Source organism: Carassius carassius, chromosome 8, assembly GCF_963082965.1.
Source record: "Carassius carassius chromosome 8, fCarCar2.1, whole genome shotgun sequence".
NCBI classification, from domain to species: Eukaryota; Metazoa; Chordata; class Actinopteri; order Cypriniformes; family Cyprinidae; genus Carassius; species Carassius carassius.
Genome location: NC_081762.1, coordinates 21,628,135 through 21,651,121, shown reverse-complemented (window position 1 = coordinate 21,651,121; position 22,987 = coordinate 21,628,135). Strand labels below are relative to the sequence as shown.

General features: G+C 35.6%; 1 protein-coding gene across 1 annotated transcript; it reads right to left on the bottom strand.

Moving 5' to 3' along the window:
• Positions 1-723: 723 nt before the first annotated feature.
• LOC132145533 (importin subunit alpha-7) lies at positions 724-21,780 on the bottom strand. Its single transcript, XM_059556641.1, has 14 exons — positions 21,617-21,780; positions 16,053-16,186; positions 15,712-15,807; positions 15,403-15,502; positions 15,230-15,324; positions 14,996-15,127; positions 14,807-14,895; positions 14,550-14,649; positions 11,350-11,513; positions 10,220-10,298; positions 9,988-10,113; positions 9,649-9,776; positions 6,245-6,423; positions 724-4,155 (listed from the first exon to the last, which is right to left on the bottom strand). Exons 1-14 carry the CDS (start codon positions 21,618-21,620, stop codon positions 3,968-3,970), a joined length of 1,614 nt encoding a protein of 537 aa, XP_059412624.1. The 5' UTR covers positions 21,621-21,780; the 3' UTR covers positions 724-3,967.
• Between the last annotated feature and the right edge of the window lie 1,207 nt (positions 21,781-22,987).

The following is a 22,987-nucleotide window of genomic DNA, read 5'->3' as shown; positions in this document are numbered from 1 at the left end:
GTTTCTAAATTTGAGAAATCTGTTTTTTGCAATCTGGAAAAAACTGCACTACTTTATGCCATTATAACAAAACAATGAAAAACTTCATAACATTTACAACTATTTCCATATATGGAAACTATTCTATTGATCTATTGATCGATCTATTGCAAACCTTTGAATGGTGTTTTATCAGAAACTAGCAATATGGTTTATTTTATGTATATTCATGGTTTATCATTAAACGAGTGGGGTCAGTTAAAAGTGGCTTAAAACATGGCAATACACTTTTCAAAATAGCTTTCAAACAATGACATCTTGCCACCTTAAAGGTCATTCTGTACATATCAGAAAATTGGGTGTTGGTTAAATCTTCAGCATCTGAACTAATTCAGCCCGTTACATCCACTATTTGAGAACAACAAATGCTTTTGTTTACTATAGTAATACTGACTTGCATACAAACTCTGAAACAACTTGAAAATGATTTAACTGACAAAAGCTTTCAAAGTATATGTAAAAGCACTGCTTCATATTTCCCCCCATTTTTTTTAAGTTACTGTTGACCATTTTGTATCTGCACTCCATTCAGTCCATTACACCTGCATATGTTTTACCAAAGCAATTCAAAGTATTGGGGAAAAGCAAAGTCAATTTAAACCAATAATTTAAAATCTTTTTCCTTCTAAAACATCTGTACTAATCACTTCTATATATACGGACAGAAGTACGATTACAAACCAGGTGTTTTATCATTTTATTGATATCTGGACAAAAAAGAAAATGAAAACATTTGTTCAGAATTGTTCATGTATATGTTTGTGTGACACCGTGTGCCCGTCACTCATTCATATCGTCGGTAAAGTCAAGTCAGTCACAGTATGGGCAACTGCAGGCAGAGGTGAAAAAAAAAAGATTTAAATATAAATACATTTAAAAGGAAAGTAAAGTAATCACCAAACCAGGATACAATATCCAGCTGGGCAAGTCTTAATATTGTGTATGAAAAGTACTTAAACATGTAGCATTGTAAACACAGGCGAGTCAGCATTAATAGACACAGCCATATGCATCGGCTCCAGGTTTGAAAGAGACAAAAAGTCTCCGAACGTCAACATCTACAAGATCTAGGACGGAAGACCATAAAGACCCAATTTCACTTATTTGTGGCCTTTTGTAAATATCTCATTGTTTTCTGCACTTCTCAGAAGTTATTTTAAGGAGTAAAGAGCAGTGCAAGGACTGCAACTTTGTACTGTGCCAATATAACAATATAACCGTTCAATTTCTGGTTTAATTATAGTTAACAGAGATAACACGGATCATATGACACCCAGTTTTGTTTTATCCAAAAAAAAATAATAATAATCTTTTGGCTTCTTAAAGCAAAGGTCCTTAAATTAGAACAAAACATCTACGAAAGAGGCCTGAACTGATTTGGATTTGCTGTAATTGTGTTACGGATCGTTACACGGGGAAGTTAGACTTGAAACAACATAGTTGGGTCTACATGGTCAGCTAGTGCGCTCATAAGACACAAAAATACTCAAGGGCAAGAAAAGAAAAGTTTCTCCTTCAATTGTTAGCAAGGTTTCTCACTTCCTCTATGCCAACAGAACAAAGTTCAAAAGGAAAAGAAGCTTAGCAAACAGTACACACTGAGACAGTATTTCAACATTGCATTGGCCTTGGATAAAAAATGAATTAATCCAGCACAATAAATTATGCATTTTTTCTTTATACCTTTGAGTTTACCAATTTGGTGTACAAATAGCAGACCATCACAATTTGTAAGATAAGAAAACAGAGCAGCAATATTTGTACAACATATGTGCACATTCAAGTAAATAAAAAAGGAAGAAGAAAAAAAAATCAAAGACAGATTGATACGCATCAGCCTCTTGTCTTTGTTGGTCTGATTGGCACTTTTGTGAATAGGAGTGCATTTCCATTAAGAGATCATTTCTTTGTGTTTTTTTGATCAACACACATGTGGTCTTACAGACCATTAGATATATTGATATATACAAGCATAGTTTACTTCTCTTCCACAATCATTTCAGTCCATTTTCCCATTTCTCTGATGCGTATGGAAATCTGGATGACTGCAGCATCCTCATTCCGAGATGGACTTCCTGTAAATGCAGCAAATGTCATCTAATATCACGCAGAACTAGGATCTGAACTGATTTAAAGTTGATACTGTCGTCAAAGAACATCAGATCGTAGAGAGGTATTTTCAAAGAGTTCAATTCAAGTGTCGATTTCGAAAAGGTTCTTGAACCAGAATTAGTACGGAAACCTACTTTCGGTTATCGGTTCTGATCAGGAAATCGCATCAGATTGACATTTATAGAAGGAAAAGGCTTCTAGATACTAGTCAACCAAACACAGGATACTCACAGTTTTTAAAAGTAAACCACAGTAAGTTTCGTACGGGTGCGAGAGGTTAATATTCAAACTTTTCATTCAATCCACGGCAGTCCGACATCAAACCCAGGTGTGTTTAACTTTTAGTGCATCAACTCAAAAAGTGCCAAACGGTGGAACAAATCAGCGGGAACATACTCGCATACAGAGAGAGAGAGAGAGAGAGAGAGAGAGAGAGAGAAAAAAAAAAAAGGATTTGAGAGATCATGGAAGTCATTTCCCCTCGGTTTTATGCTAATCTGTTTGTGTACATGTTTATGAAGTGTATGTATGTGTGCAAGGTGTGTGCAAATAGAACATAATATCTATATATATATATTTTTTTTTGCCCATATATTTCATTATTTAAATAAGTATTCCTTGCCATACCTACAGCACCTGCAAAACAACAGAAACCAGAACTGCTCCATCTAATGAGTGCAAGCTAATTGTTGAATGAAGATCTGGCAAGGGATACAGAATGACTGTTGAACACCATGCAAAACCCCAACATGCACATACTGAGGGCTGCGCTGAACAAACACCTCCAACCACCCAGAATGACTATGCGCCGATCAATGACGATAAACACAGAGCAGAATTAAGACTCCATTCATGTGCATCAATCCGGCCCTCAGATGTGTGTGTGTGTGTGTGTGTTTCCCCCAGATCACATTTCAAAGTTAAAGCCTTTAGATCAAAAGAAGAGTTATTTATAACACTGCACACCACGGACATCCTACAACTAGATATTTCACCTCTGACTGGTTAAAAAAAAAAAAAAGAAAAAAAAAAGAAAACTGGGCATTATTTTTACTAAATGGGCTCTTTGGGCCCCACTTTCCAGTCAATGTCTTTTAACAGTAATGACTTTGTATGTTAGGATAATCTTTTACTAAAATACCTGGATTATTTCAAAACCACCACGTCAGATAGACTCTACATAAACTCCACACCTATCTGAAATTATGAATTCTAATACTAAGAGAAATGAAACCGCTTCACAAAAGCTTTGAAGAATGCTCATGAAAACGCATCTGCAGATATTACGGTAGAGTTTCGTTTATAAAGCACGGCCAGATCAAACACAACCAGGCTTATTTAATCACCAGGATATCAATAACTAAAAACATAAATCTAAAAATGCAAAACAATGAAAAACAAACCAGGATCAAAAGAATAAGATGATGATCTGGATTCTCTGATTTTAAATAAATGAGAAAACAATTCTCTCTTTCAGTGAAAGGGAAGAACTGTAGCATACCTCCCCTATAAAAAAAAATAATAATAATAATAAAGGACACAGCTCCACGATTTCTACCTGAGGGGATGATTATATAGCTGCATCACTGAGGAGGGTGAGGGAATTAAAGAAACTCAAGATCTCTTGTGAGTGACGGGGCAGTGGATATGTTCCCCTGTGTGAGACACACCTCAGTGTCTAAATGGGTCATGGGTCGAAATTTGGTTCACTCAGAATTCAGTGATTGAGTGTTTCTGGTGTATGTTTTAGTAGCGTTATGGGGTGCAGGGATGGGTGTATAGGTAAAGGGCGGCCGGGGAGAGTTGAACAGGCTGGTTATAGCTGGAAGCCCTCCATGGGGGCCTCCTGCTGCGGGAAAAGAAACTGCTGCTGGTTCTCATCCACCTGTGGCGCCAGACTGGCATCCTCTTCATCTTCTCCAAAGTAGTGCTCGATGAGGTCAAAGGCTTTCTGGTAGATCTCCTGATTTTCATGACTCTGTAGGAACTCGATTTTGTCCAACCCTGACAGAGAGAGAGAGAGAGAGTTTACATAAAAAAATAAAAAATAAAAAGTAAAATTATTCACACTAACTAGATCAAAAATTCTAATGAAGACTTACACACTAAAAAAATCTATTTCAAATAAATGCTGTTCTTTCAAACTTACTATTTAATCAAAGTATCCAGAAAAAAAAACAGAAAAAAAAACTTAATATTGTTTTTGATCACACCCCCCTGCATCATATTTTCTGAATGAAATACAATGTTTCTTAATTTTGGGGTGCTCAATCAAAGAATAGTGCCAATTTTCAAGGGTTAAAGCAAAAAAAAAAAAAAAAAAAAAAATATTCCTCTGCCAAACCCTATTTCACAGCCATACCGGTCACACACCGAGTTTAAGGGCTTTTTCTTCTTCTTGTATTTAGAAGCACTTGTAAAATTTAGGAGCTCTTCTGATTAATAACAAAACAATTCTGATAAAATTAAAAAATAAGCCTTCCTAATACGATGGGCAGTTTCTTTTTACCTTTGTGATGTTATTAAAAATATGTCATCATCTATCTCAAATTCATTTTATTTATTATATATTATTATATTTATAAGCTTTTTAAAATGTCCAATTAAAACAATATAATAAGAAGTAGAATAAGACAAATAAGTTACCAATCATATGAAATTAGTATTAATAAAAAATGTATCTGTACTACAGTGGTGACACAGAAGTGGCTTGTAGGTACAATTTTCAGACAATTAATGAGGTTCAGAGGTGGCATGAGTGGAATTCAATTCATGTTGAGATTAATATTGTAAATAGAAAAAAAATAATATAAAAATATTAAATGATTTAAATAACTGAAATTATACGCTAAAAATAACCTAAATACGCCAGCAGGTGGCAGCAAGTCACTGATCTTCGCACTGATTCATTCATTCAACCGATTCGTTTGAACGGCTGAATCATTCAGGAATGAAGCAAGTGACTGTCTTTATGAATGAGTAATCATGAAACACTGACTCACTAGATTCGTTTAAACACGCACTTTCATTATTGAATGAAACACCATTGTGTTCGCTTTTAGAGACATGCAGTGGCTGAGCTGTGACTTTATTTGGAACTATTTTCATTGACAAAATAGAGCAAAATCAGGCAATACTGTTATAGTCACTCAACATAAGTCACTTAATAGTAACTTCTTGTTTATTGAACTGTTGTATAAAATCAATAACACATTAGCAAACTACCTTAATAATCTTGAAACACTCACTCAAGTTTATTGCGAACTGTGGACGCACAGACAGAAAATGTTCTATAAGACAGTGCGCCAGCGAGTTAACTTTTACTTTTAAAAAGCAAGATTCAAGCATGTGCAAACGATATGCACCATCACAGCTGGGATGATTTTTGGTAGGATAAATACAGGGTTTGTAGCATAATCGGATAAGTAGCATCATTTGTCAGAACACCGGCAGAACAACAATGTGCTTCATGTTTCTTTTCCCCTCATGTTTTCCAATTGACAGAAAACATTCGCAGCGACGGAAAACTATAAGCCCTGTGTTTGGCTTTAGCATGTTACAATTTCTAAAAAATGTGTGCATTTCTTAGCATTTTGGCTTTCAGCGATCATTTGCAAGGTGAAGAAGTCTTGCCTTATCACGTAAACCATCTGAAAAGCTGCCACAAAGACGAATAGTGACAGAAAATGACTGATTTTGTGGAAAAGCTTGTTCATTTCGCCTACAAACATGTTTCTAAAGTTTTGACATTTTACTACTTAAACCTGAAACATACATAGAATTTCAGTGAATTCATTTATTTTGTGAAGAAAAACTATGTGATGCAAAGTTTTATTAACAATTTTGAACTTCTTGAAATGCTGCAATATTAATACATTTTTATTTTAAACTAATGTTATTTCACAATATTACATTTTTTTTCTATATTACTGATTAAATAAATGCAGTCAAAATGAGCATAATAAATTGTCAACCAATCCGCCCACAAAAAAAAAAAAAAATTCAACCCTAAACTTAACCCATATAGCAAAATTAACCCTACAACAGGCAGATTTTATTTTTATTTCTTTTGGTTTGATGAATATAATGTTACCATAGGCTTCCTCTATCAGACTGCAGTAAGGGTTGAGGCCACTGCCGTTCTGTTTGGCCTCCTGCTCGCCGAGTCGGAGAATGTTCTCCAGACCATTCAGAGCCACCAGAACGATCTTGGAGTCCATCACAGTCAACAGATCACAGAGAGGTTTAATGCAGCCCAAATTTACCAGATACCTACAGAAAAAAAAACAGATAATGGAAATGAATAAGCAGCAACATGTGTGCCACCATATTCGGTCTTAATTCAATAGGAAAAAACACATTCCAAATAACATTGTGCTTGGAATACTGCCCTCAAGAATTAAGTCCAATGTCTGCATATTGTTGGCACAGAAAATCATTTATTTCCCCTTCTGCTGCTTTGTGTAATTCGTGGAATGAATCAATTTGTAAAACTAGACACGCACCAGTACGACTGGGACAATATTTGTCCTTCAGTACTTAATTTCTCAGAAAATAAACATCATAATTTAATTTCCCACAATACAAATAACTGAAGATGAGGGAATTTATATTTGGCAAGCCATACCCCATCAAATCACTGTTTTTTTGTAATATAATCTGCATTTCAGATTTAGACAGACAATGATGCCATGAGCACGAGCCAAACATCCCAAGGTCGGCAAGTGAACATCAACATTAGGCTAGCAACTGCTCCTAGTTTCCTTTCTCGTTCACTGATTCAAGAAAACATTTAAGCAATGTGAAACATGGAAGGATGTTTTTTATTACAGCCAAAATTATCTTTCAGTCTAAAAGTAGGCTAAGAAACATCACAAATAAAGAATCAGGGAAAATTCCATGAGCACAATCCAAAAGTAAAGCATACTCATTACACATCAATAATAACATCAAGTCATAAGAGCACATTTATGCTAAACTCCAGTTAAAAATGTGTCTCGTACATTATAAATTAGATGATATCTTAGATGGTAAGTTGTTGCTAAAGCAAGCACTCTGTAAGTACACATTAAAGGCTGATATATTTAATAAAGCACTGTTGAAGCTGCTGCAAAATGCCATAAGTGTGTCTGATAAAAAACTGAAGCCATTTGCTCTAAGTGTGCATAGCAATAAACACTTTAAGCACACTGCTACTTCCAGACGATGGCATGAAAACCACATTGCAATTTAATCTGGATAAACATATCGCAAGTGCTCCCTGGTGATCAAGACAACTACTCCAATATTAGCGCTTGAGTTGAGCCATTCTAATAGCCTTCTGAGAAGACCCAAGTCGGCCAGACGAGGATTGGGGGGAGCACTTTAAATGGGCTGTCATGCTAAACTTAAACTTGAGAATTTGTTTCTGAGGTCAGCTCTAACCCAGTTTTATCTTGATGAGTGTGGCGGATTATTCTCCAGCAACCAAAGGTGTCATGTGTCTTGAAATCCAAACATATTGACAAACAGCATATTATGTGAGCATTGTGGATGATTCTTGGTCAAAATAAGCAACACAGACAAAAAGAGGCTGCAAAGAGGGTAAATATCAGAGATGCACCAGTCGACTCATTTCCCAGAGTTTGTAATAGAAATATTACAAAGTCTGTATTAAACAGGATGTTAACAGAGAGACTGGACACAAATACGAGAGCACAACACACCTGCACAGAAAATACTGTAGCAGGCAGAAGAAGAAATTTCTAAATATTGAATTAGGGGGTGGAGGTTTATATGCATCTCTGAATGTAAACGAGTGTCCAGAAATAAATACCTTAACCTGCATTTACCAATGCATTAAATAATGTTTTGATATTTTAAATATAAAACATTGAAAAATAAAAAGGCACATTAAATGTGAAATTAAAACCGCCAGTAGTCTGCAGCAAGTCACTGTTAATAAGCGAGTCATTACGTTTGAACCAAATCATTTAAACGGTCGATTCATTCAGAAACAAAACAGTGTCCTGTTGCTCAGAGACGCAAAACAGCGGCTGTGTTTGAAAAGATTTTTTTGGAGAAATGAGGCAAAAACAGGAAATATGGAGTCTAAAACTTAAGTCTCTTAATATTAACTATTTGTTTATTGAACTGTTGTATAAAAATCAAAATCACATTTGTAATCATGCTTAATTTTGGAGGAAAACAAAACAGCACTCTTTGTGTGATATTATATGAAATTATGTGTTAATTCTTAATGCATTTTAGTAGATGATATACGATATACTCATAATATAAATATCGCCCATCTTTAAAACGACAATTACAACATTAATCACAGACTATACATATCGCCCACTCCATGTTTAGATTTTTATAATGCATTGTCTTCTCATCGTTCCACCAGCTCACATTTAAAGCTCTGCGTGTTTGCAGGGTAAAAACATGGGTGGATTTTCACATTAGTCTAAGCTCTGAATAAAACAACAGTTTATTGAAAATGCTCAATCATTGTCTGCCAGCAGGTGGAGCGTTTGGTAGAAATATGGTAGAAAGTTTCCCCAGTAATGGCAGAATACAAAGCAGAGAAGCAGCAGACTTTGAATGTGCAGAGCTCATGTTTATGAAAATCATAACGTTAGGCTTTTGAAGTTTAATCATCACATTCAGCAATATCGCAATTCTGGTCTTTCCATCCCCAAATTTAAGACCTCTTGGAATCATAATTAAGACTTTCTTGTACAATTTAAGACTTTTTAAGGCCTTAAATTTGATGCAACTAAATTTAAGACTTTTTAAGGCCACTCGGACAACCAGTTTAACAAAGGAAAAGCTATTGCTTTTGTTCCGTAAGCGCCACCTACTGTTAGAGAGTGATTCATTTAGGCCATCTGCCGTTTTATTTGTTTCTGCTGTTTTTGTTTTTTGTGCAGTTGTTTTATGTAGCAAAATTTTAGATTATGACCAGTGCATCCGTAGTTAATATAAATGCAAAGCCAAATCTAGGCTTACAATTAGGTCTATGACAAAGAGGGTAAAAAAAGAAAAAGGAAACTTTAAAAGTATTGTCATCTTTAGATTTTTCCCTCAGTTTTGAAAAATGTTTATACCATTTATCAAATATTTAAACTGAATTACTCTAAAATGTCATGTGGTATAACCATCAAGCAAAAAGTAAAAACATATTTTCCTTACACGTTTTTATAATTCTCTGGGAAGTCGCACCACATGACATTTTACTAACTGAGCTAACCTGGCCTTGTCATAAAGTCAAATTATCAAAATTTAGGTGATTAATTAACCTTGACACACAGTGATGCAGGTCTGCAGGGGTCCTCTCTATGATATCAGTTCATATATTGCCATTAGATCTGCTCGCCAAAAGTGAGCTCCATGTCAATGACCTGATTCACAAAGTGATGGCGATGGCAAATGATACAGCAGTCTTTGAGACACTTTAGTCAGAAGTCTGAATGTTTAAAACAAACCGCGTGAAAGCGCACGCTATGAGCTCACCTGATCTGCTCAGGCGTGCCACCTGACGTGGCATTAGTGATCGCCCATGCTGCCTCCTTCCTGGTGCGGAATTCGGCTTTCTGTAGGATCTCTATCAAGACTGGAAAGATGTTTGCATCTATTACGGCCTGCAGAAGACGTTGATAACAGAGGAGAAAAAGAACAGAGGATTAAAGTCATCCTTAAATCCAAAAATAAATCCTACGTAGACACTACAAACAAGTGCACTCCTTTGAAGGTTTGAGGGTGCAGCCGTGCAACCCTGCAGCACATGATAAACAAGCTGAGCCCTCGAGTGTGCCTCTGGGTAGCAGATGTGGAGTGTGGGTCATGGTGTACCTGAATCTGCGCTCTGTTTCCCGCTGTGATGTTGGAGATGGTCCAGCAGGCCTCCTTCCTGATGGATTCCTTTGCGCTACTGAGCAGGTGCAGGAGGCAGGGGAGAGCGGAGCAGTTCAACACCACCTAGGACAGAGAGAATAGAAGCATAAGGAGACCATCCATCTCCTGTACAAAACCAGAGATAATCATACATGAAGACGAATAAACATCTGCTCACACACATACACACCTGTGTCTGAATGTCATCTCCTGTAACAATGTTTCCAACAGCCCTCAGAGAAGGAGAGGCCACCTTGTAATCAGTGTGCCTGCAAGAAAATAGGAAACTGGTCATCTATTAAGACTGGTAGTTCTCAACCTTTATGATTCAAAAGGACAATATTTGAAAGGCCCCTGATATAGATCCTCAGTCAGGGTAGAGACATATTTAATTTTAGACAGGAATGAACACGGGACAGAAGTACAGAGCGTTCAATAGGTTGCACTGTCTGAGAACATAGTGAATGTTCAGCTGACAAATTTCTGAAAAACCTTTAAAGAAACGAAAAGTTGTGAAAATGCACAATTTTATACAGTGCATGCCATTGTAAAGACTGCAAGTCTATTCCTCACAGGCTCGTTTTCATCTATTTTAAATTTAAAAATGGAATTTAACCTGACTAAAGGTTATAGATATTTTCTGTATTGCTAAACAAAAAACTGAGGACTGACATTAAATGAATGAACCATGACTCATTTTGTGTTTCCAGTTGTTTGAAGAATATATAAAAAAAATAAAATAATAATAATAATTTAAGCCAAATAAAATTCAGTATAATCTTGATTGTATATGTTGTTTTGTTTAGCACTTTAATCAGAGTGTTTGATTTTAATATATTAATAATAATAATAATAATAATATAGCTTGCGGACTGATCAGGTAAAGCTCAATTATTATGTTTTTTTTATCTGTTGATACATATTCTTGCAATCTGAGTTTTAAAAACAAAATTAAATCTAAACAGATTCTATTTAAAGTTTGTAATTATTTGGATTTTAAATATGGCACATCAGTCATTTATTGTTTTGGTCTTTTTCGAGCTTGAATGCTACTGGTCACAAAAATGCTTTTGCAGTATGGAAAATTAACATGAATCATTTTAAAAGACATCTATGTTTGAGTTTCCCCAGAAGTATTCTTGTCATACTTCCCCCTTTTCATTATACCGTAGTCAAATGTGGAGGATTTAATCAAATCCACATTTTTAGTTATGCCCTGCTGAATATTCAGTTTCACTCTGAAATCTGTCATTATGAAACTTAAATGTTAATTAAAACCAGTTTCAATATGACCTAGAAATGCCAATGTAGCGGACTCACATGAGCAGCTCGACCAGCCTCCTGCAGACCCCTGAATCAATGACTGCCTGGATCTTCTCATTGGGCCCATCGGAGAGATAGGACAAAGCCCAACAGGCATCAGCCAGCAGGTCTGAATCACTGCTGAACAAAAGACGGGACAGCACAGGCAGGCATGGAGACACCTGCAAGAGCAAAAACAGCTATCAATATGAAGTCTGTGGAATATGTAAATGTAGTTTAGGTCTAGAATGATGTATAAAAATAAAAAATACTGCATAATGAAATGACTGAGTCGTGTGCAAACACTTTTGATGCATAATATCTGAGATGTTACTTAAATGTATACTTCTGTTTCAAATCTTGGGGTTGGTAAGATTTCATAAGGATTATTTTTATTTAAAAAAAAACATAGTAAAAACAATCAACATTGGGAAATATTATTACAATTTAAAACCACTTTTCTATTTGAACAATCTTTTTAATATGAAAAAGATTGCATTTATTTGATCAGAAATACAGAAAAAAAATATAATATTGTGATAAATTATTACAATTTAAAATAATTGTTTTTAAATTTATTATACTTTAAATTATCATTTATTTCTGTGATGCAAAGCTGAATTTTTAGGATCATTATCACATGATCCTTTAGAAATCATTCTAATATGATGACTCATTATCAAAGTTGGAAACAGTTCTGCTGCTTAATATTTTTTCAGAACATGTGATACTTTTTTAGGATACTTTGATGAATAAAAAGTAAAAAAAAAAAAAAGAAGCTATGTTTTTAAAATATAAATATTTTGTAATAACAATATACTACTGGTCAGTAATTTGGGGTCAATTTGTTTTCTTTTTTTTTTAAATAAAATCAATACTTTTATTCAGCAAGGATGTGTTAAATTGATAAAAAGTGATAGTAAAGAAAATATATTATTAGAATTTTATTTTTATTTTGAATAAATGCAGTTCTTTTTAACATTTTATTCATCAAATAGATTAGACAGCAGAACTGTTTCCAATACTCATAATAAATCAGAATATTAGAATGATTTCTAAATGATCATGTGATAGACTGGATGTTACATGTGACACTGAAGGCTGGAGTAATGATGCTGAAAATTCAGCTGTGCATCACAGGAATAAATTATTTTTTAAGTATATTCTAATAGAAAACTATTATTTATAAGTTGTAATAATATATCACAATATTACTGTTTTTTCTGTATTTTTGATCAAATAAATGCAGGCTTGATGAGCAGAAGAAACTTCTTTCAAAAACATTAAAAATAGTAATGTTTCCAAACTTTTGGTCTGTACTGTATATATATATATATATATATATATGAGTGTCAAAAGTTGCTCGTTAACGAAGGCGATAATTTTTTTCAGTTTAACGTATTCAAAATATTTAACGTAGGGGCGGGGATGGCCACCCACTCACAACTGCTCCTTCTGTCACTTTTTCTCATGACAAGAAGTGAATTTATTCAGTCGCAGAATGACTGAACAGGAGACATTTCAGACACGCGCTCCACTCACTTTATTATCAGGTGCAAGTTAAGTGAGCGCGGACGGTCCTGTGCTCAAAGACACCGGTGCGCGCTTTCTTTGTGCGTATACTTTCATATCAAACTGCGAAATAAACTATGTGCAAGCAGTGTCGTGGTCAGTTAATTCATTTAATTACCAAAAAAGGTGATTAAAGCTGACTTAAACTATGCATGCATGTAATATATTTTATATATATTATATACAGGATATATTTATATGTATGCACATGTCTATAAAATCAGCCCAGCACTGTCTCACTCATCTAACACATCCTATTTAACTCGTCAGTTCGTGTTTATTTGAGCACTTCTGTCAGTGAATGCCGCCTGCAAAACACTACAATAAATATCAAAGAAATAATGCAGTTAAACAAGAAAGTACCTTAAAAAAAGAAAGTTAAATACACCCTGTCTAACGAACGCAAGCGACGCAGCACAACAAAATACTCATTATAATCAGTGATGCTACACTGGATGCAGCACAACACGACATGATAAATCCCCGTCCGGTCTGTGAGGTACTGACACGGAGTTCAAATGTCCTGTATAGACACTAGACAGACTAAACCTGTCGCAACGCGGTTGTGTTGCGTCCATATTTCTTGTTACCATCTTTTATTTATTGCTGTCTCGTTTGTATTTGGCCAGTTTGGAGAAAGCCCCACCAAACCTGACCAGCCAGTGTTTGCGATCACGAGAACTTGTGCAAACGCTGATGGGTGACATGAATGCAGATGACTCCAGATCAGTGAGGTGTCATTTGCTTTCCCAACAAGATCCATCGCCCAACACTAAATGAATTTGCTGAATGCATAAACTATTTTCCCGCACTCAAATCTGCCAATCTAAAGGAAACGCTGTGTTTGAGGTAATTTGTTAATTACCATAGACTTAGAATTTGCAACTATTACAGTTATTACATTTATATACAAAACTTTGTATTATGCTTGCTCTAGACTTTGTGACGTCACGTGCACTACCGCCAGTGGCAGTAGACAACCACGGTAGCAACCGACCACCGCGGTGACGCGGTTGTCACGGCAACCGTCACAGCCCTACCTGCAATGACAAAGCTACATTTTCAGCAGCCATTACTCATAGTCTTCACGGTCATATGAGACACAGACTCATGACACACAAAGACCTTTAGAAATCATTCTAATATACAAATGTATACATACATGTTGCACTGCTTAGTAATGCATTTTTTCCAGGACCATTTAGTGAATAGAAAGTTATTTAAAAAGGGCAGTTAAAATACATATACAAATGTATTTTCTCTGGATATTTCAATGCTATCTTCTAACATCAGTGTATAAATAATTTATATAAATTACTATATTTAAATGTTTAAAAAAAGGCATGTTACATTCAAGTTAGTTAAGCATTTCATAGTAGGGTATTTTCGGTAGTTGCTAGGTTGTAATGGCTGGTTGCTAGGGCACTCTTCTGGGTTACTTCCTAGCTCAAGTTATTAAACAAGCTCACACTAAGCCTCTAGGATATACAGTGGATAGATTGGCATTGCTGTACATTTATTAATATTATTATTTTGTTTAATATCACCTTGGTTTCTAATTTGGTATCTCTATCATCCTGTAAAGTGCCTTCTTAAACACAAGGAAAATGAGAGGGCTGCCAAAGGGACAGATAAGCAGTATAGACCTTCTCAAAGTCTGGGGGTGGACTTTTGCCTCTGCAGAGGTTTGACAAGGCCCACACAGCATTCCTGGTCATTGTGAGACGAGTTGATTTGGTCAGCAGCCTGGGGAAGGAAAACGTATCATTAAGGAAACAAGTAATCCTTATCTTCAGGAAAAAAAATTTGTTTCTCCTGCAAAAGATTTTCAGTTCACTGCTATGTCAGATAAACACCAGTACTGTGGCCTCATGTAAGGTGAACAGAAAAACCAAGCACTCACATTAGTAGAGGAGGAAGGATGTTACAATTTAGCACATAATCTCGGCACACAGCGCTGTCTCCCGCAATGTTCCCCAAAGCCCAAACAGCCTGTGACATGAAGATTCATTAACATACCCACATGGGATTCATACTCGTTTAGCACAAACAAAACAAGGTGACTTATCCCTCGCAGCTTTATAACTTGTACCTGCTCCTGCACGTCTTCAAACTCGGAGTTGAGAAGCTCGATAAAGACAGGTACGGCACCGGCCTCGATCACAAACTTTGTCTGCTGAGATGTTCCAGACGCGATGTTGGTCAGCGCCCAAGCGGCCTCAAACTAAGGGGAAAAACCACAGCCTTTCAAGGATCTGATTTTAGATTTTAGAACTTCAACACGAGAACACAAAGAGAAAGTAGTGTAGCTTTCATCGCATCTCACCTGTAATGTGCAATTTGTACTTTTCTGAAGGAACTCAACGAATCTATTCACAACTCCTGGTGTGCTTATCACCTCGTCAATAGGAGGGTTTGGTTCTGAACAACAAGTAGATGGATTTATTAAAAATCATCCACGCTTCTAGGCAACTCCAGACATGTGTTTGTGTCAGATACCTTTGGAAAGCAGTTTTCTGAACCTCTGCGTTGTGTCCAGTTGTAGTTCAGGATCTTCTGAGAAGAGCATTTCCACCATGTCTCTTGTAATTACTCCATCCTAAAAAAAAAACACATAGGACAAACTTGCTCTAGATCAATGAGTGTAATTTGTTTTCGGCCCGGGTTTGCACCTCTGAGAACTCCAAATCAATAGTGCGTATTGAATTAAGGGGTCATAATGCACTACTAACAACAGTCCCAGTGTTACCTCTGCCTGAAAGTGACATAACGGGAGAAGGCAAACTATGCATTTGGGTTTGAACTCACTGCGGCTGTGGTGGAGGAGACGTAGGAATCCATAAGTGGACTGTCAAACATCCCCCCTTCTTCACCAAGCAGCTCCACATTTCTCCTTTTAAACAGCTGCCAAGAGAAATCGAGAGAATCAATGGTGCGAATGGCATCCATTGATGTGACAGTTAAAGTTTAACATGAAACTGCATTCACAGACCATTTAACTTTTTTAACAGAAAGACAGTCAAGAAGAACACAATAACATTAAATATTTCTATTCCAGATAAATCCAGGTTTATTATTATTTCAGGTTACCTTTAAAAGACATGAAGGGAACATAGGGAACATGAAAAGAAAGAAAAGTGGACAGTCACCTGTTGCTCTCGCTTCTGTTTCCTCAGCTGAACGCCTTCCTCCTCCCTTCTCCGACGCATCTCCTCCAGGTTGAGTGCTTTGTTCTTGTAGCGGTTCATCCTGAAATTATCCTTCGCCGGACTTCCTGAAGGCTCTGCAGAACAGAACGAATCAGTAATGGCTTATAGACATCTCCAAAAACACAACATATAGCTTTGATCCTAAATATACCATGAAATTGAACCTCCCAACAACCCTATAGCTGCATTCTATTGATCTAAATAAGCAAGATTAGCACTAGTATCATTCAAATCTCCGGTCTCACTGATAAAACACGAGAACACAAATTCGTTTTGTCTACTTTAGATTGTGAGACATCACAGCTCAGATATAGGAGTCTCCCAACAGCTCTTAAAGACAGTATGCAGCTGAAATAGCCAAACCTTTTAATTAGGAGCAGAGGATTAAAGAGTCCTAAAAAAAATGTGTCATGGTTCCCACAAAAATATGAAGCAGTGGAACTGTTTTTAACATTGCTAATAGGAAGTAATGTTTCTTGAGCAGCAAATCAGCACATTAGAATGATTTCTGAAGGATCATGTCACAATGAAGACTGACATAATGATGCAGGAATAAATGACAAATTAATATATATTTTTCATTCATTAAAACAGAAATAAGTTTCAATATTTTCACAATATTGCTGCTTTTACTGTATTTTTGATCAAATAAATGCAGCTTTGGTGAACATTAGAGAATTTTACTTTTGAATGGTAGTTTATAAACATTTTTGTCTAAATAATAAATATCTTGATTTGAAGTCTTTGAATTGGGATACAAAGCCTGTTTTCAGACGTCAATGAAAATCGTACAGTTCATATTTCTGTCAATGAGATGCTAGAGTGAGGAAACGATAAGTGCAAGACCTGCACAAACTGTCCACGGTGGACGAATATGCTCATGTAAGTGGGCATCTGACAGGAAAAACAAAACAGCTGTGACCATTTCAATGGGTGCGCCATCTGCAAGAGCGCACATGTCGTCAGTAACGAGATGAAAATTAATGTGGAAGTGCATAGCTTATTAAACCCATCCCTTCAAAACATAACAATGAACGTTGGAGAAACCGTTCAGCAATCTCAGCAGCTATCTCCACCTTCATTACTCACTTTGGTCTGTTTGTGCTGAGCACAACACACTTGAACAGAGCCACCCGGAGTGAGTGAGCAAAACCACTTTTAGTGAGGGTGTCTAAACGCTGTTTGCATGAGCAAGCAGCTAAAGCAGCCTGCCTCAGCATTCGTGCGGCACTGGGAGCAGAGGAGGCTACGAATGATGACTGGCTAATGCTACAGAGAGCACATCAGGGCTCTAACAGACAAAGCGCCTGAGAGTACAGTTTCTGATCTTGGATCTGCTCCCATCTTTTCTGTATAATCGTATTGTGTCTCAAAGGAGGAAAATAACCTAAAATCAGCACTGGCACCATGTGAAGGCCTCCATAACCTTCAATCAGTAAAGATCTGCAGTTCTGGGGCAGAGAACTACCACAAGTTTCAGCTTGACTGTTGAAATCAGGCTTCCTGATGGGTGAGGCCAACAATTTATCTGCTTATGAGCAATATAGGCCATGGCTTAAAAAACAAAAAAAAAGTTCACCCAAAAATGACATTTGTCACCATTTACTGTTGTTCCAAACCCATATAGGAAGAACTTTTAAATCATCTGCACTCAAAAGATTGAGGTCACTAAGATCTATTATTTATTTTTTATTATTTTTTTTTTAATAAGTTCATGCTCACCAAAGCTGCATTAATTTGATTAAAAATTAAGTAAATTTATTAATATTGTGAAATTATTACAACTTAAAATAACTGCTTAATATTTTTAGATATTTTAAAATGTATTCCTGTGATGCAAAACTGAATTTACCACAATTACTCTCCAGTCTTATTGTCAAATTACTAAAATTTAAAATAACTGCTTTCTATTTTTAAATATTTTACAATTTATTTCTGTGCTGTAATTCTGCTTATTTCTGTGGGGTTTTAACTTAATTACTCCAGTTTTCAGTGCCATATGATCTTTCATAAACCTTTCTACCATGCTGATTTAAGAAACAAACTGTATTATTATTATCAATGTTAAAAACATTTGTGTGGTAACAGGGATACATTTTCTTTTTCAGGATTCTCTGACTTTCAAAAGAACAATTTATCTGAAATAAAATCTCGTCACATTATAAAAGTCTTTGCTGTAACTTTTGATTTCTTCATCTTACCGTATACAAATATTTCATTCATTAATATATATATATATATATATATATATATATATATAAAAATCTAAAAAGCAAACCTTCAACTTCTGAATGGTAGACTAACTGGTTGCTGTTTTCCATGTAACTAAAATAAATGGGGAGTGGGAATTGGGGCTTTCAAGGGGACACAAAATCAAGACCATATTTTTGTGTCATGAGCGAAACTTGAGAACTTGATCAATCAGATTCATAAATTAAATTCAGACCAAATCACTGAGGAAAACAAATCTATTCATAAATCAGAGATGCTAAGTAAACCAATGACAGATGTCAAGATTTTCAGTGAATAACTTATTTTTTTGTTATTTTAGACCCAAGAGTCTCCCCGGTTCATTTTCATTACATTACATTAAGTTCTCCTTGGAAGACAGACAATCATAAGGATCTGGAACAAATTAAGGATGAGTAGGATGTTCATTTTTTGGACGAACTATTCCTTTAAGAAGAGAAAGAACATCATAATGACTCCGTTCTACAAGCAAGCTGTGGCTCTACTCGACTCAAGTGCTCCATTACATAGTTGCCCATCACATGGGCTTCACAAATAGCAGTGTGGGCTGGGCCCCCGTTGAAGAACTATTTTAAAGAAGTGTGTTTGCTATGGCTTAAAGATGGAGCACTAGGGACAAACAGGAGACGGGATCAGGGTGTGGACTATCCTTTCAACCTGCAAAATCACTCATTGCTCTTTAACAACTTTTGTAGCTTTAACAAGGATCTATCTATATAATCTAGTGTTTTTACATTCAATTTCTGTAGTATTTCTCACCTGAATAATACGGTTATATGTACCATTTTATGTATCTGTACTTTGTCATTTGTTTATTTGTTCTTATTTTATTGCTGACTGTTTACTTGTATAATGTTTGAACTTTATATTAGATAAGCTAGTTGTTTTTGCTGTGGTAATAATTTAGATTCAAGAAATTCACTATTATCTAAAATTTGTGTGTTGTATCAAGAAACAGAAAAAGAAATGTGTGTGTGGCAGGGTCAGTGATTATTTTGTAACAGCAAACAAAAATCTAAAACATTGGCTGATCTGGGAACAAAACAAAACAAAAAGTAAAAAAAAAAAAAACCCTAAATAAAAGCAGAGTGTAAAAGAAACGGATGTTCTCAATATCAAATCTGCATGATGGAAAGCGATGAAAAGCCAAACCTGCAGCCTAAACTGACCCATACTCAAATTGCAAACTGAACTGCCAGTGTGTGAAAACCTCTAAATTGTCATGGAAAAGCTGTCAGATGTCACATTAATTTCCACTGTGATGATTCATTGAAATAGTAGCCCATAAGACCGGAAAAAAACAAGTCAGCAGCATTCAGATCCTGTCACCCAATCTGACCGTCCTGTCTGTATCGTCCCTGTCCCAAACAGGCCATTCAATAGTACTCACCAAAGATGCGGGTCCAAGTCATATATAACGGACATGTACCAGGAGTACATGCATAACAAAACATAACCAAGGGGTTACACAAAGAAACGGCACAACTACTACCGTTACATCCGATGTAGTATCAAGGAAACAACATCAAGGAAACAATGCACCCGGATTAAAACATGTATATCTTCAACAAGACACTGTTTAACAGGGGTACCTCAGGGGTCCATACTAGGACCTCTACTTTTTAGTTTGTACCTGAATGATCTTCCAGATGTTTGTTCTGATGCATTTATTCAAATGTATGCAGACGATACTGTGATTTGTGTACATGCTAAAACAAACGAACAGGTATCACAAAAACTATCTGCTGTTATGACAAAAATCTCAGACTGGTTAAATCAGTGTTGTTTATCGTTAAACCTCCAGAAAACTGCTTGTATGTATTTTAAGATTAGAAAGATGGAGGAGGTTATACCAGATATATTAGTAAATGGTGAAAGATTACAAATTGTATCGGATTTTAAATACCTTGGAGTTATTTTAGATACTCAATTAACATTTAAAAAACATGTTAAAAAAATAGTTTGTACAGTTACACCCCAACTTAGAAATTTTTAATTTATACGGAGCTTTCAGCAGAAGCTGCAAGAATCTTTCTGCACTCTTTAATCTTTCCTCACTTCTCATACCTTATCACTTCATGGTCCCAAGCAGGAAAATCTACTCTTAGACCTTTACATAGTTTATACAAACGTGCTATAAAAGTGTTTGATAAGAAACCTGACAGACATCATCATTGTCTTATAATTCAAAAACAATCTCTTTACTTTTAAAAACTTTGTAATATTTCACGATTGTAGTTTAATGTATTAAATTGTGAATGATCTTGCACCTCCACCTTTAAAGATGTTTGTTTCATTGCGCAATGACAGCATAAGACAGACAAGAGCCTCGTTAAGAGATGACTGTGAAGCGCATTTTAGAAAAACTGATTTTGGATGATCAGCTTTTTCTGTAAAAGCTGTAAACAATTGGAATAGTTTACCAACTGATATTAGACAGTGTACAAACTTTGTGCAGTTTAAATTACATTTGAAAATATTTTTAAAGGCAAGTCAGGTTTGTGATCATTGATTATACAAGGTAATGACTTTTGTTTTTATACTTCTTGTATTCTACCATGTTTAATTTGTATGTTATTGATAATTACAGGTGTACTCCTGCCCAGGGACAGCAGATGAAATTTAGCTCTGTAGCTAATTCTGGGGTAATAGTTTATTGTCCATTGTCCCGATCAAATAAAGAATAAATAAATAAAAAATATGTAGTACACGGATTTAAAACAGAAAGTGCCAGCTCTCTGGGTGGACCACATGTTAGAGCCGACTGCTGAACTAGCTGACATTGGAGCTTAGTAACTGTTTACTCTGCCTAATTCCAGTCAGGTGTCTACCTAAACAGCATTTATGGCCATCGTTTATGTAGAAGATGGCAGTTCACTGGGCTTTTCAACGTGTAATGTCTGAGCATTTCCTCTTCATTCACCATGTAGACTCAAACATGAAACGATTTCACAATCTGTGGCTGAACATGACTAAGCGTTCACATCGACGAAGACGCAAAACCGACTTCTTCCCCTCAGACAACACCCAATAAAACTTATATAAAGACATTTAAGCTTCAAATGTCTGTTCTGAGGTTCACTGGTAAACACATATTTCGAGTACAGCAATGTGCTAAGCTAACTGGCCCTTCACACTCATGTTTTAACTGACATGATGTAGCTTCTCTCGGCTTTTCAGCTACAGATTTGGTCATTGAAGGACGCGAATAAAAGAACTAACGCGTCAAAAGAGAGTATAGGTTGGATACTTACCCATCGTGCTTTCTTTACTGAGATACGATTTGATGACTGGTTATATCAACGCTGTAATCTTAACTCTCTCCTTGTGTTCCAGAATTTGCTCCTCACAAACAATATGTCGGTGATCTACGGAGAGCCGAAGGAGACAAACGTAATGACAGCGTTTCCAATATGTGTTATACGAAACGCTGAGCAAAATTCGAGCCTCTCGTCATCAGTAGGCTGTGTGTCAGAAGTTAATCGGAGACAATATTATATCGCTGTTATATCGTTATAATGTTTGTATTATCTAACGTCTGAGTGATTTGCTACGTAATTACAAGTGAGGAAAATAATAAATAATATATGACAAATGTACTAGGCTATAATTATATTTATCCCTGAAATATTCCATGGACTTTTTTTTTTTTTTTTTTTGCTAAATAGTTTTGTCAGTAGGATACACAATATACAGATACTGTCAACACAAACAATAACAAGAGAAATGTTCAGATACTTAATACCGAGAAAACGTAAACATAAAAAGGTGCATAGAGAAGTAGCCAATAGTAATAAGATTAAAAATGAAACTAAAAAGTGTCAATTAGCCTACTATTTATCAGTATGATATTTAATAGCGTAATATATTTGTTTAAAGTCATATTAAACATCTCATTTTATGTAAGTTATATGTAATTTCCCCAGTAATTTTAAAAATTACTTTATATATTTATTACTGCCATTGCAACATGTATAGGCCTATCACTTCTTCCCAACTGCAAAACTGCTGATTTTTTTTTATATAAAATAAAATTCAAGTTAATTTGTATAGCACTTTTCACGATACAAATCGTTGCAAAGTAGCTTTACAGAAAATTCAGTTATAACTGGTGACTATGTACATATGGCAGAAATGTGTGGTAAAATTAATTTAATGACGTAATCAAACAGACGAGCACTATTAAAAGCAATGATTATATGTTGCAATCAAACTTGATAGTTGTTGTTTCAGGGTTGGCATCATCTGAGGACCTCTGATCATCTCTTTCCAGGTGTTCGGTCATCTCAGGTTTTTGTAAGGGCTGGATCCAGACTGTAGCTTGTGTAATTCCTAATTACCACGGGATGTCAAAAATGATTTGTTTAACACAAGATAAACAATAATAATGTGCATTTGATCGGGTATAACTGCAGTACAAGATTATGAGATGCATTATTTGAATGCTTGGCGAAAGATATGTGTTTTAAATCTAGATTTAAACAGAGAGAGGGTCTCTGAACCCCAAAGGTTATCAGGAAGGCTATTCCAGAGTTTGGGAGCAAAATGAAAAAAAATAATAATAATATGTAATCTATAATGAAAATTACGCTATTGAAACACTTTAACTTGTATTAAAACGAATT